Source organism: Ambystoma mexicanum, chromosome 4q, assembly GCF_040938575.1.
Source record: "Ambystoma mexicanum isolate Mex_15411 chromosome 4q, UKY_AmexF1_1, whole genome shotgun sequence".
NCBI classification, from domain to species: Eukaryota; Metazoa; Chordata; class Amphibia; order Caudata; family Ambystomatidae; genus Ambystoma; species Ambystoma mexicanum.
Genome location: NC_090928.1, coordinates 393,405,452 through 393,421,328, shown reverse-complemented (window position 1 = coordinate 393,421,328; position 15,877 = coordinate 393,405,452). Strand labels below are relative to the sequence as shown.

The window sequence follows — 15,877 nt, the reverse complement described above, 5'->3', positions numbered from 1 at the left end:
ATCGGCCATCTGGCTGAACAGGAAATCACCCTTGAAGGGCATGTCCAGTAACTTGTTTTGATCACAAGGCGAAAAGCCTGAAGACCTCAAATAGGCCAGCCTCCTCAGAGTTATAGCCGATGCCATTGAATGGCCCATGCAGTCTATCACATCCAGGCCCTTTCGTAGCGACAGCCTGGCCAGCATTTTCCCATCCTCCACCAGCTGTAAGAAGCCCTTGCGCATCTCCCCCTCAGTGATGTACTGCACAGCATTCTTCACCGCCATCCAGAGACCGAAGGAGTATTTGACAAAATCACCAGCCACATTTGTGGCCTTGAGAGCCATGCTGCTCGATATAAAAACCTTTTTGGCCATGGCATACATTTTCTTAGCTTCTCTGTCGGGTGGCAGATTCGAAGTGGAAGAAGCTAATCTGGATGAGACCAGCAGCTTGAATGACATGCCCTACCAGGGTAGGGGGAGAGGAGAGGAATGAAGGGGTCTCCTGTTGCCGGCCTATACTTCCCAATCATGGTGGAGCTGACTGGGGGAAATGGAGCAGGAATGCTGCCACTGAGGTCACAGGACTGGCAATTGACGGATTCAGAGGCATGCTGCCTTCGGTTACTGGATCATTAGCAAATATATCCGTCAGGCCATACCCTGGTATTGGCACTGCTGAAGATTGTCAACCCGAAGTGTCAATCACTCTTTCCACCAATGCCCTGATCCTGGCATGGTTATGTGCATAGGGCTGGCTTTGCTGGAACTCCAGGTCTGGTGAAGCATACAAACTGCTGGCCTCGTGAAGCCCCTGTGCTAGTTCCAGAAGTTGAGCCTGGTCAAAAATCAGAGCGTGAGAGGGTGAAAGATTTCTCAGCGATTTTCGGTGCAGAGAGCTTGTCCTTCGGAACCAATAGTGTGGCTGCCAACATCAACCGAGACAGCGACGTCGGAATGCTTGCACCTTGAAATGCACGGGAAAGACCCAAAATCGAGTCCCTCGACGACTCCTTAAGTGTTCAGCTCAAAGGATTTCCTAACGTCGATGTTATCAGCACTGGGTCTCTTGAGGAGTCGATCTTGGCTCGAGGCCTGCGGCTTGGAGTGTGTCACCCGCGCCTTCAGTGGCATGTTTCCTAAACATGTGTAGCATGGAGGTTTTTAAATCCTCCCACTGCAGTTGAGTGGTAGGCCCAGCTGACGTCTTACCTCCTTCCGTTGACGAATCAGAGTCCCGACGATGGCGATTCTTCCTGCGGGATGAGGAAGAGTGGCTCCTCGAATGGGACAGTTTCTTCTTTCGCTGATCTTCTTTTTCGGGTGAAACCCCCTCAGTCTCAGCCTGCGAGGACTGGACCGTAGATCGAGCCAGAGATTTAGAAGGCAGTCGGCCTAGACCGAGCTTTGAAGCAGGATCGCGCAAAGATTTCGGGTGCATTTTGGCACACAACGCACATCCCTCTGTGTCATGGCCCATGCCAAGGTACTAGAGGCATAACTGATGGAGGTCGGCAACTGACATTTTGGTGTGGCAGTCGGTACACCGACTGAATCCCAAAACCCGGGCGACGGACATCTTGTGTCAAGGAAAAAGATTTTCTGACGAAAACGTTGACTATAGAGTCGAAGACTCGACTGTGTTCCTAAAGTAGCGTGTCAAGCGTGCAGAAAAAGGTACCTGAAGTATGGGGTGTAGTGCCAGAGTATATATACACACAACGCCCGATGTCACATCCAGTGCCAATGGTCGAGCACCGAGCAAGACGGATTGACGGCCGATTCGAGGTCCACTACGCCCTGTCGAAAAATTTCTGAAGCAGCAAAGCTGGATGGGATATCGATCAGATGAGGAATCTACGGGAGAAAGGCAATCCATTGAAATAAGAACTAAGATCATGGGTCGCGCCGCCTGAATATATACTGATCATGACAACATGTCTGACGTACGGCCATCTACTGGAGCAGATGCATAACTGCACTACACCCTCTGGTGGCAGAATAGTTCCGGAAGACCAGATGCACTGGAGAAAGAGGAATTTGTGGGAGGAAGGAATCCATTAGAAGGGTAAAGGGCTCCTTCATGGAAGTTACTCATGTCACCTTACTCTATAGAATCTAGAGCAAAATGGACAGTATCCCCTCCCTCATTGAAGATATAACCACATTTAGTCAGGAAATACTATTACGGGGTAAGGGGCTCCTTTAGCCTCCACTGCAAATCGGGAGAAAGAATGGTGCAAACAGCACTGAAACACTTGGCACCAGGGTTGCCGGAAGGCCGTGGAGCACATTGCGGGACAGGCGGGGTCTTTATGTCAGAGGCTCACACCGAGTTTGTGGGCATGCGGTTGTGGGTGAAGTGGTGATTCTATCAGCCTGAGAAGGCGTAATGGACCCTTGCTCCACCCACAGAGCCTTGGCAAAGATGTATAACATCTTCAGCCTGAATTACTCCCACTGTCCCAGAGTACAGATGTTTGCGGGCGGTACAATAAGCAGGTGGTAATTCCATTTTGTCCAAGGCTGCCTTTCTGAAGGTGGAGTGGTTGGTGATGTCACTTTTGGAAGGAAGACTTATCACTGGAGAACTGGTACTCATGTGCCAATTCATTTCTTATCCTCTTTAAGGAGCAAAACTCTTCCAGCTCCTAAGCTTTTCGGGCACACACCCACTTTTCTTTCAGGACAAAAGGATCCATGGGAGCCAGAGAATTGGTTGTATTTTCCTGGTCATGTGGAGACCAGAGAAGATCTTAATGACACAACCTTAATGGTCTTTGGGTGCTTTTTCCGACAGGAGCCGCATATCTCAGTGTGATGGCATCGACCCAAGCGCCAATCCAGTGCTTGTTAGCATAGCACTTCAAAGTCGACAATGCCTTGGCGAGGACCTACCTGCAGTCCGCAGGCAACTCAGATCCTCCAAAATCTAGGGCTGTAGGGGCCAAGCCCTCAGGTTCAGCGATCCTGGGTCGTGGTGCAGGATTGCGCCTCCTGGTGAGAAGATCCAGAACCACTGGCAGCTTGATCGGAGGCGACGCTGACAGGCTGAGAAGATTCCAATACCAAATCTGACTTTGGATAGTTGATGGAGAATCCCAGATCCATCAGTAGCTGGATGGTCCCTGCCGTGTGTATGACGGCCAACTCCCACAAGTGGGCCTGGATGAGTCAGTCAAGGTATGCTTGAACTGGTAGTGCTGGCCCTGCACTATGAAATGCAGAAATCTTCGATGTTTCTTGTGAATGGGGAAGTGGAAATAGGCATCCTCCAGGTCCAGCGACGTCAAGAAGTCTCCTTCCTCCAGTTGGCTGAGCACGTGCTGCAACATGACCATCCTGAACATTTGGGACTTCAGGTATTTGTTGAGACGTCATAGGTCTAGGATGGGCCTCCAGCCTCCAGTCTTCTTTCTGACCAGAAAGTATCTGGAATAGACTTCAGAGCCCCAGAGCCATCAGGGAACTGGCTCCATCGCTCCTTCTTGCAGCATGGCTGTACCTCTTCTAAGAGCTGAGGGATGTGCTGCTCCTGACGGGTAACCGGAGGGATCCGCTGACACCTGTGTTGAAACTACAGGGTGTGTCCCTGAGCAAGTGCGTCCAACACCCATCTGTCGGTCATTATGATCTTCCACTCGCTGACGAATCTCGACAGCTGGCCGCCCACCAGGGAGCACGTGCGGGGTCCGACGTCCTGGCCGGTTCAGGCCTGTTTCGGAGAAGTCGTCCTGCTCTGCGAGCGACACTGTCCTCTGCTACATTAGGCCAGGAAACGGCCTCTGTAGGCTTCCTGGGTCGTGCATCTGGAAGGCTGACGGTACGAAGAGGAGAAACCTTTGGAAGACCTGCTCGACTTTCCCCTGGAGGAGCGGAAAGAAGAGCGCTGCTGCTGGAGAGTGCCCAAGTAAGGAGCAGTCTCCGTATCTGCCTTGATGGCCTGGAGGGATGTTGGTCTGCTGGGGGAGAAGGGGCCCAACACAGATGTGGAGGCTGAAATGGGGTGTCGGGTGACACTTCCTCTTCTTCGTTGGAGGTTGAATAGGGGCCAGAGGGACCAGTGGAACCGGGCCCGGCAGCATCCTCTTCTGAATCTCAGACACCAAGGTGTGAAGAGTCAACACAATGTCCAGAGACACATCCCTCGGTTGAGCTGGCCGAATCGGAAAACTAGACCCTGCGCCGTCATCTCCGTCGTCCTTTTCCACGTCCTTGTGGACCGTGTGCAAGGACTCCTGGTCCTCGTTGTCCGTGGACGAGACCTCCATGGCCTGGGAGGGATGTTTTGAGGTCTCCAGGACTCCCCCTTTTTCCCTTCCTGCGAGGCTTGAACCGGAGCCTGAGCCGGTTTCCCCACTTCTGGCGTGCCAGCAGACTTTTCCAAAGTCAATGCGGCGGTGTCATGCCTTGGGGGCATGGATACCTTTTGTGCTGCAGGGACTACCTTCACCGGGTCAGCTCCCTGAGCAGTCGTGAAAACAGCAGCTTCCACCAACTCTATCGTCAACGAAGTCTTAGCCCGTGCCGTTTGGGCCTGCTTGCGCAGTTCGGCCTTCTTCTTCTCCTCCGTCCGCAGCTTCTCGCCCTTCTCCACAGTTTAGCCAGGGTAGAGGTTTTCCTTTATGAGGAGGAGCTTGATTGAGGCAGAGGGTGATGTCGATTGCGCCCTATGCACCGGGGGACCCACTTCCGCGGCAAACCCGGTGGACTTGCGGTTCATGGACTTGTCTTGGGCCCCCAAGGACGAGGCATCCTCAAAGAACGCTCCTCGGACCAATCCGGTCCTGGGTGAGGCATGGGTCAGGCATGACCCTGTTTGGGGCAGAGGCCTTGGCGTTAAGCCACGCCGCCAGTCTACTGTGTGTGTCCCTCGTAGTCTTCATGGAGAACCCAAGGCATATCTTGCACTCCACCTCCTTATGGTCTGGGTGCATTGCAGGTGCTTGTATTCTACAAACACATTCTGTAGCCCGCACTTGGTGCAGGGCTTGAAGAGGGATCTTCCCCTCCTTCTCCTCCGTCATTATCGGATAAGCTTAAGGGGCGCTGAAATTCACAGACAACAGATCCCTGCTGTTGGCAGATGTAGACAAGAGCACACAGGCTCTTTTGGAACAAAAATAGAACCCTTTTCCGTCAAAAACACGAAATAACGCTTGAAGAGCAAACTCGAGGACTCCCAACACTGCAGCGTGCAGTACAAATCTGAACTGGGCTGCCAGAGGAGGGGCTTAGGGAGAGGACTGTCATTGGATGGGGACAGTATGACCCAGAGGAAAGTGATTGGTTTAAAGTAGAAATACAGTTTTTATGTGAAAGTGAAACTTTTTCTTTTACCAAGGATTCCAAGCCTGACGATGGGGAATATTCATGAGCATGTGAATCCATGCCAGACCCCATGCTGGAGAACACTTGCTTGTTCCAAAAGCGGCATTTGAAGTGTGAAAAAAAACGGAACTGAGGTAATGGGGTGCAGACTTCTCCAAATACGCCACCCTTGATAGTACATCTGGAGTCATGGGCTGATGACGTGGAGCTACAGTGCCCTCCCCTGATCACTGAAAACATTTCTTAAGTCAGACTAATCCATGGAGGACAATGTCTCAGAAGAGGAATCTGTGGGATGAAGAACATTACAGAAATAGTTTGCCTCATATTCGGTTTCAAGCAGTAAACAGCCTTTAGTCTAAAGACAGGGTTGCTTTAGTATTAATGTATTCACATTCTCCAGAATTACTTGTCAACTCTTCACTTTAGTAAAGGTATTTATGTTGCTGATATATATGCAATATGAAGCCAAAAGAAGGTCAACTAACCTGCATTGTGTTCGATAGCAGTCCGCAGTATTTTGTCACATGGTGTCATAACTCCTAGATCAATAACTCTAAGACGAGAAACCCAAAAGAAAAACATTTCATTACGTTGACAGACAGGACATGTGTTGACATACAGGACATGCATCTATTTCAAAATAGCCAGCTATAACAGAATATTTAAGTGGGTAATGTAGAGCCTCCATTAAGCAAACGTACAGAAAGTCAAAGAAATCAAAGCAATAAAAAGGGCCTTACTACCAGATTCTACATAACTGAGTTAAACACCTGCCACAAAGAACAGGGTGCTTTTACAGTCTGAAAATTGTGAATCTGGAAGCCCGAGTCAAAAAATGCTGCGTACAGAAACTTTGCATCAGGCTTCCGGGTTCAGGATTTTCATACATTGAAAGGAGGCAAACGGAGCCTGCATCAGGTAAGATGGGGCAGAGTGAGCCACACAGTGGAGCGGCTGGTGCCCCCCACCCCCAAAAGGGCCAGTAGAGGTCCATGAACAATAAACCACCCCCTGAGGGTGTGGCCTTGTTGAGCTAGAATCTGAAAAGTCGGTTTTTGGTTCACAGCCTTCAGACATAGATCAACAGGGTGTTATCTGCAGGTCATAGGTTCAAATCTAAGTAACATCAAATCAAGGTACAAATAATAAACAACACTGAAATGGGCAATCAAACAAGAGACAATTCAGTTTGTTGTATTATCTACAAATGGTACAAAGTATTAGTTTTATAATTATTACCAAGTGGTGACGTCTTCAATAACAAAAAGGAAGACATGTTTGGGAGTGTGATGAACCCAAGGGCGTCCTTGTCGTGACCTACAGAACGCGCCCCTTTTGGACTTCCTGGTCCTTGTCTCAACGGGGCTTGCACTCCCAACATGGCCGTCCAGCGTGAAACACCTTCCTCGCTCTACACGTTGGACGTAGCGTGTTCTATTAATAGACCAAGCCCCCTGCGGCTCCGTGCGTCTCAATGCTATTGCGAAGTAGCGACCAGACGTGTGCTCCGTAGCTCGCGGTATTACTTCCCTGATTCTGTCCCTATTAACTCCATTCCTAGTCCCTCTCTTTTCTTTCTTACTTCCTGGACTCGTGTGCTGAGTAGTGCACTTTCTTCATTTCCCGGATTCCTGGATCGTTGCATCCCGGAACTTTGAACGCACGCTGGAGTCGGAAGAGACTCGTGGGGCCTTATTCAAGACCCGATCCGTCTGCAAGAAGGCATTGACCAAGAAATCCAGCAAAGATCGGGCTCAGGTGAGAAGGGGGGAACTCCGTGACAGTCCTCACTTCTGTCCCCAATATATCCTCCCCACAGATGGTCAGGGAAAGGCTGTCGCTTTATGATCCGGACTCTGGGGGTGAATATGCAAGGGAGGATCACCTGAGTGGAGAATACTTGGGGAGTGGGGATGAGGCACCCTTGGGTAAGACATGGTACCCCACATTTCCTTTTTCCAATGAACCCAAAATTCCCCAGATCTTTGTAGGGTATTATCAATCCCTTCCCTATTTTCCTAGACAACCTACTCCTAACAAACACTACTTAAGTGCTGAGACGATAAATATTATTTCTATAGAAGAAATTGATGCTTTGAAAAAAAAATTATTTGTATATGCACTGCGCAGCAATAATCATTGTAATCCCAATAACGTGGTATCTATACGATTTGTATGTACGTATAAAGGAGTTTTTCTACTAATTAAATATATATTTCGCATTACAAGAAGGTCTAGTGCAATCCTATCCGTGGATGAGCGGAGGCATTTGAATTACATAACAAAATTTTAGCTCTGTTAATCCAGGATACGTTTCTTTGAAATCTCGATATTTAAATGCATACCTGAAAAACGACACAGGCCCAACCAAACATCTTTTGAGTATAAAAAGGCAATAAATAGGAGGGACTGTTCGGTGAGGTCCACAAAAATATCTTCCAGTCTCCAATTTAATCAATTTTCGAGACGAGGAGGCCACCATTGAAACAGAGGCAAAACTGGACGAAGAAACATGAACGGGTGTTGTTGGGCTCATTACCATGGAACCGGGACAGTTACAGGGCAGAAGCTGTGGCGGCGACCCCGATAGATTAATGGAGCACGATCCAGTGCAACAAGTGAGAGGGGTTTGTTAGCAGTCTGAGGCGGTGCAGGGAAAGCAGGCGGTACAGAGCAAAGGTACCAGGAGCGTTGGAGAGGTTCCCAAACGCTTGCCGGTGCAGGACTGCTGACTGCAGCTGACAGGAGCTTCGCAGTAAGCAGCTGGGAAGCGAGAAAGCCGTGGAGTATGCCGAACGCCAGAAGGAAGCAGCGCAAGTAGACTGTGAACGGAGACGAGTCTCCAGAAAGTCGCTGAAAGGGGAAATCCGACCGTAAGAAAGCCGGTGAGTCCACTTGAGTTAAAAGGGGGGCGCGGGGCATGGTGGATGGGCGGTTTTGAACCCACAGACAGTTGGTTTTGAACATCTGAAGTGAATAGAAGGAGAAAAAAGTGAATGGAAATCAGGAGACATTTGGCTTTGAATATCTGAATTGAATACAAGGAAAAAGTTAATGGAAAGCAAGCTTTGCCAAGAGGCAAATAAGCCAGCATTACTAAGAGTCAAGTAAGCTAACTTTTTTTTAAGAGTTCAATGATCGAGCATTGCCAAGAGCCAAGAATAATTAAGCATGGTAACTAAAATAGTAGCAAAGCTGGAATGCTAGAGAATATGTTTCCTAGCAGGAGTGTGTACTGGGAAGCTTATGATGGACTGTGAAACGAACTAGAACAGCAACCACGTTTCCTAGCAGGAGAGTATACTAGGAAGCCTATGTTGGTTTGTGTCATGACGTGGCTCCATCTGGAATTCCACAACCTGAACCGAACTGGAATACATCAGTTTTGCAAGCAAAAGCTACTGAAAGAGTGAATGTTAACAAAACCTGTGATAATAAAGCTTCAAAGACAATTGAAAGGACATTGAATCTAGCCTCACTTTGAAGCTGAAACAGTGGCAAGAAACCTATCAAACAGAACCAAGTAAGGTGTGTCGGTTGTGTGACCTGTAAAGGGTGGACCGTGTGGTGCGACAACTACACCTAGACCGAATACAGCCACCTAAGGAAAAAGCTCCACTGTGATTAAATAAAGAAACGCTATGTGAATTGAGGTTGATGAGCTAAACTTTATAAATTAGCAACAATAAACAAACTTGAAGGGGTGGGGAGTTATCCCTAGGAACTGTGTTATGTTGGAACCTGAAAAACCCCAAGGAATTGTGTTGTTTTGAAACAATGGAATACTTGAAAGCCAGGGGAAGGGAACCTCTTGGTTGTAAAGTGAACTATTTGAATCATGGGGAAGGGAAAACACGTTTCCACTTAGGAGCTGGAAGAAGCTCTGAACTATTATTTGGAACACTTTTTATTTGATACTGCCATCCCTATACATTGTATTCAGTTAGATATGATGGCAAGTATAAGGTTTGGACGCAGACAGACATTGGCTTTGGACTTACTGACACAGATTATCAATATTTTCATTTAGGTAGGTAAATCCCACTTTATTTTGCCAACCCTCCTTTTTAGTTCATAAACGTTTATACATTCAAATTCTATCTCATTGTCTGTCTCATATGCATGATGCCTACACAGGAGGCTCTTCATGTCCTTTTTTATGACAGGTCTGTCATTGGATTAAGACAAGGGAGATTTTTTTTTCTATAAGAACACGCCAAACACATGCAAGGGAATAAGAGTCAATCCATACAGTAGAGAGAGAAAGGCGATGAAGATAAAATAGAGTGGCGGCAGGTAAGAGAGAGACTCGCACCTGTCGGCAATAAAATAAGAGCATTTGTCCATACTCTAAATAGTGAAATGATTCAGAAGTTGAGTTGGGTTCTAACAAAAACGTGCAAAGAATCACTTGCCCTACAAATGTTTCTTTGTCCTGCTGATTCAGAAACCTAATATTTAAAATAGAGCATCATTTATTGAAGTAAATTCACTTGAGCTTCTCAATCTGAATACAAGGACAGTGCTCTAATCCATGCTACCCTACGCCAATATGATAGGCAAGCCTTGGCAAATTATTTCATCTACCCGTGCCTCAGCTTACTGCCAGAATTGGAACGCTTTAAATGACAATGACCAGAGCTTTAGATTGTGACAAATCGAGGGAACTCGTCCAATATTACCCAGAGGGAGCAACCCTGTTGAGGTTAGGGAGGTGAGCCCGCCAACTAAGACCAACGATTGGGGTTTGGAAAAGCAGAACCTCACTGGAAGGGACTCCCCTCAAGGAACAAAGACTCCCATTCCAATGCTGTGTCTGCCTATACAGGAGTAGAAGAGTCTGACGTTATATCCGTCGGTGAAACTAAAAAATTATAAATTACTCACCATAGTGACCGATTTATTCCTAGTCCATAGCACCCTTTTCATCCATACTGTATGGGTGTCTCTCGTTAGGGACGAGAAACTGAACCTTTTTCACTAGAAAAAATAATTTTCCCCTTTACATTTAGATGCATGCGGGGCGCGGCATGCGCTCCCTGACTCCGCCCACCGGCGCCAATCCCCAGTCCCCTTTGATGCGTCGACAATATTAAGATTGCCCAATGGCAGGTTATATTAAGGGGGAGGAAGGTGGGACGTATCGAGAAAAGTGGACTATTGACTAAGATCACGTTAGTCACAACCGTGAGTAACTTATAATTACTCCTACGACTCGTCCCCTTTCCTCCATGCTTTATGGGCAATTACAACTGAATGCAGATCTGGGGAGGAGAGTTGCCCCTCTTAAGAAAAAGTTCTTCAAAACTGACTGGCAAAATGCTGCGTCCGACTTGGCGCTGGCATCCAAGCAGTAGTGCTTGCAAAAGGCAGAGGGGGTAGCCCACGTAGCCACCTTGCTGTTAGTCTACCATGGTACAAGTCTTTGGAAATCTACCACCGTGGCTTTGGCTCTGATGGCTGGACGTGCATGTTTGCCGGCAAAGGTTTCTTCTGCCCCTCGTACACTTCCTTGCTGGCCATAACCATCCACCTTGCTGTAGAAGCCTTGGATGCTTGACCACCTGGCTTTGATCCCACGGAAGTGATGAATAGTGCCTGCAATTTACAGACGCTCTTAGTCCTGTACAGATAAAATCTTAGGGCACACCCGACATCCAGACAGTGCAATACATTCAGGGGCTTCATCCTTTGGGGCAGCAAAGAATGTTGGGGGTACTATCTCCTTGTTTAGGTGAAAGGAGGAGACAACCTTAGGAAGAAAGGCGGGATGCGTTCTGAGCACAACCTTGTCACAGTGAAATGTTGTGTACCGCTCTGAAGCCACCAGGGCCTGAATTTCGCCGATACGGTGTGCCGATGTAAGGCCCACCAGCAGGGCCGTCTTAATGTCCACGGAAGCCATGGGCTCGAATGGTTTGTGCCGAGCACCACATTAAGGTCCCAGACTGGATGTGGCCGTTTGATATGAGGATATAACCTGGTCTGACCCACCAGGTGTCTTTCTCTTTCAACACGACGGAGCGCGTTGGCCTGCATCCCTTTCCTCCTGAACAAACTTCCTAACACTAGAGCTCGAGACATTGTCCAGAGAGATCCCTGGGCCTCCAAGGCGAGGTAGTTGCAATTACCCTGCACCTCCACAACATCCAACGAATTGTGGTCATATTTTTAGGAAAAAATTGAAAATGTAATTATTTTTTAAAAATCGCGCTATTTTGGCGAAAATGTAGCACCCCATCACTGCGCTAAGGGGCAGCCTTCTGCCGCATTATTTCCTGCTGCCTGCACAAAAATAAGGTGATTTTATATGCTTCACCAGCCTGCATTTGTTGGAAGCATGTTATCATTCCAACATGGCCGCCCGGGCCTTCTCCCCTTTGGATGCTTTGTTGCTGGTGCCATCGGCCTCCTTCCTGCTCAGTGATTGGTAGGTAAGGTGGCTTTTCTTCACCAACGAGGGACCGGCAGACTTTTAGCCGTCCCACTGTCTCAAAGGCCCACCTCTAAGGTCCCTGTCAGCTTCCTGTCCGCTGACAGGCCGCTAAAGGCCACCCCTGTTATCTGGCACAGCCCAACCCTCCAAGAGGCTGCCACCACTTGACAATCGGACTATCATGTCTCTCCTTCCACATTATGCATGGGTTAGTTCCCTCCCTCTTATGTACTCATCTTAAGCTGTTTCCATACTCATCTTTGCCATTCTTACTCAGATCTTTATTTCCCTAACCACTGTTCCCTCATTTAACTGGAAAGTCAAACCTGGGTGGTGTTTTGCATTTAACTGGAAAGTCAAACTTGTGTGGTGTTTTGCATTTAACTGGAAAGTCAAACCTGGGTGGTGTTTTGCATAAAGTCAAACTTGCGTGATGTTTTGCATTTAACTGGAAAGTAAAACCTGGGTGGTGGTTTTGCATTTAACTGCAAAGTCTAACTTGTGTGGTGTTTTGCATTTAACTGGAAAGTCAAACGTGTGTGGTGTTTTGCATTTAACTGGAAAGTCAAACTTGGGTGGTGTTTTGCATTTAACTGGAAAGTCAAACCTGGGTGTTTTTGCATTTAACTTGAACGTCAAACGTTTTTTTTTTTTTATTTTACTTTGGCCATCGACTGTAACATGCTACCCCAGTGACTGCTCCATACCGCTGTATTTGCTTCTACTCCCTCTGCCTCCTCCCTCCCCACATATGACGCTTTCGGTTTCTCCCATCTTTTCAAACTGCTTCTCTATCAACTATCACTCTCTTCTTACTAAGTCTGGAAAGAAGAAGTTTAAAAAAGATATCCTGGCTTCAAACCCTGGTCTCCCTATTGCTGATACTTATATCAGGGCCTCTTCCAGACAGAACCTCACCGACATCCTCTTTGTTGTTCCTTTGGCGGATCTATAGAACCCCCATATGATCACTGTGCCCTCTCCTGTCTCCTCCTCTCCCATTAACGGTGGCACTCGCTGGGAAGTCCACATGGCTTCATTTGACTCCTCCAGAGTCATCCTTAATGTCCACCTAAACGGCACTGTTCTGGTCCAAGGCCCTCAGCCCAACCTCCTCCTCTTCAACGGGCGCTTCCCTCGCCTCATCAACTTCCTTTCTTCTCCGGCTGTCCCCTCCTCTCATTCCTTGGCTACCTTGCCCACTCTCCCCCCCCCTCGTCTGCCCCTCTTCAGGCTCCCTCCACAACTCTGCAATGCGTACCTCTGATTTGTACCGCTCCTCGGAAGGTCTTTAAGGCAGGCAACCTTCTTCATCTTGCCACTCTAAATTCTCGCTCTGCTGTCAAACACTCCTCTGACATCTGCCACCTCCTTGAGGAATTGGACCTTGATGTCCTTGGTTTTACGGAGACATGGTTCACGGCTAGCTCTGTCACAAGCTTTGACACTCTCCTCCCTCATGGCTACAATATCCTCTCCGCACCCAGATCTTTCCTGAGTGAACTCCGCCCACTATCATTCCCACTCAGATTTACTCCTCTTTCGAATGCCTTGTCTGCAGAGTCTCAATCTTTCCTAGCCACTCTCTTACTGTTGATACTCTCTACTGGCCCCCTGGGCAAATCACCTCTTTTCTCTCTGAGTGGTCCGACCTCACCTCCTCCCTCCCGACCGCTACCACTACATTCCTCCTCCTTGGTGACCTCAACATCCATCTTGATTCCCCCTGTCCCTCATCTCTGCTTTTTCGCGACCTTTGCAATTCCCTCTCCCTCTCTATCCTCCACTCTGGCCCGACACATCATCCTACTCGATCTCTCTTCTGCCTTTGACATGGTCAACCATACCATCCTGCTCAACCGTCTCCGTGAGAACTTGGGTATCACTTATCAGGCTCTTGCCTGGCTGACCTCTTTCCTCTCAGATCGACCCTCCCAGGTCCAACTTGGGTCCTTCCTATCCTCTATCTTCGTCTCTACATGTGGTGTTCCCCAGGAGTCTAACCTCCCGCCCTGGCCTTTCAACCAATACCTGGCAACTCTAGCCCACTGCATTGCCACACTATGCTCACATTTTCAGTGCTACGCTGACGACACTCAACTCATTTTCAGGCTGCGCTCGGCCACCTCCTCTCCCTCTCTCATCGCTGACTGCCTAACTGTCATTGAAGTTTGGTGTGCCGCCAATGACCTTCGTCTGAATGCCAGCAAAACAGAGATCCTCCTCATCAGCCCACCTTCCCCATCATTTCCGATCTCTCTCTGGCCGGCCTCGCCTGGCCCTCCTCCTATCCCCACCTGTGAGGCTAAGAACCTCAGGGTCATCTTTGACTCCACACTCTCCTTCTCCGCCCACATCTCTGAGGTCTCTAAAAAGTCAAACTTCCTTCTGCACCTCCTCAGAGGTACTCTCCCTTTCCTCTCCTTTCCCCAGAAGCTCACTGTCTCCCAAGCTCTGGTTCTCTCCAAGCTGGACTATTGTAAAAGCCTCTTTCTAAATCTTCCTGCCTCTACTCTCCGCCCTCTACAACTAATCCAGAACAGGACTGCGAGACTTGTCCTCGGCCTCAAGCCCTGGGATCGTATCTCTCCAGCTCTGAAATCTCTCCATTGGCTCCCAGTGGATGCAAGGATTAAATTTAAAACCCTATGCATTGTCCACAAGGCTTTCTGGGGCCTGGGTCCAAAATACCTTCAGCTATACCTCCAGAAATACCTCCCCTCTCGAGCTCTTCGCTCCTCTACCGCTAACTCCCTCAGGGTGAGTCGTTTTTCAAAGAAACAAGCTGGGGGTAGATCTGTCTTCGGCAGGGGCCTCCCTCTGGAACAGCCTCCCGGCCACTCTAAAACTTGAGGAGAACCATCTCCGGTTCCGGAAGCACCTCAAGACTTTCCTCTTTGCTTCTGCCCTTGCTCCCCCTCTCCCTTGCTGATCTGCTTAATCCTGGTACTGTGCACCTGGCCACCCTCTGTCCCCTGGGCCCAGGTACCTGCTCACCTTGCCACCCTTTCTGCACTGCCTCCAGGCCACCCCTTGCTCTGGGAACTATATCTGTACCCATAGAGTTCCCAAATCCCCCTTTTTCTTCTTTCATGCACTTATCTGACTTACCCAGTTCTGCTGGCGTAAGCACAGCACTTGCCACGTGTTGGCTGCATACCCCTATTTATTTCTCCATTATCTGTTTTATTTGTTTTTATTATTCATCTGTCTCCCCTCTGCTCCGCACTTTCCACTCTCCCCCTTCCATGCACTTTTCCCCTTTCTCTTTCCCATGCAATTGCATGTTCTCAATGTCACTGGGCCTAGTAAGATTGTTGTTCTGTTATCTCCCCTGTTTCCCCTCCCTTGCCTTGTCGCGCTCTGAAACACTCGTGTACGAGCGCGTTACAAATAAAATATCATATATATCTCTTAACCACCGGATTGGAGGATGAGAAAATATCATCTTGTAGGTCCCTATGGCCGCTAGATACATCCGGCATGTCCACTTGCACTCCTGAATGAGCCAGATGCGCCTAAAAGGATAGAACATCATCCAGTGAGCATGCTAATGGATCAATTATCTTTGATGCTGCCCAGTAACAAAACCTAGCTCATGTGCACTTGTATTGACTCCTGGTGGAGTCACTTCTAGCCCCCTGTATGACAGCCAAGTTATCCCGCGGCAGGTGCAGAAGGGTAAACCGCTCAGGAACCAAGCTGTGAGGGCTAACTTCCGCAGAGCAGGGTGAACCACTGTGCCCCCCCTGTTGGGAGAGTAAGTGGGCTGGGCCCACCAGGAGGTGTGCCGGGGGCTGATCCAACAGACAGAGGAGTTCAGAGAAGCAGGGTCTCGTTGGCCACCCTGGAGCTACGAGGATGCGCCGGAGGCTCAGACTCCCTGATCCTGCATATGACCTTGTGAACCAAGGGAGTGGGGGGAAAGCGTACGCATTCAGTTTGTTCCATGGGATCTGCAAAGAGTCGCCCAACGAGCCCCTGTCCCAGACACGATGCAAACTAAGGGCATCTCCTGTTGGAACTTATGGCAAAGAGGTCCACCAGAGGGGGACCCCACCTGCCAAAGAGCACTGGAGGACTTCTTAGTTCAACTGTCGATCTTAATCATCCATCCCCATTCTG

General features: G+C 48.8%; 1 protein-coding gene across 1 annotated transcript in view; it reads right to left on the bottom strand.

The window, feature by feature from the left end:
* MTR (5-methyltetrahydrofolate-homocysteine methyltransferase) overlaps nucleotides 1–15,877 on the bottom strand; it is a 1,960,411-nt gene that overhangs the window by 655,211 nt on the left and 1,289,323 nt on the right. Inside the window, exon 23 of the mRNA XM_069607970.1 lies at nucleotides 5,802–5,869. Within this exon, the coding sequence (XP_069464071.1) occupies nucleotides 5,802–5,869 (68 nt within the window). The remainder of the gene's footprint in view (nucleotides 1–5,801; nucleotides 5,870–15,877) is intronic.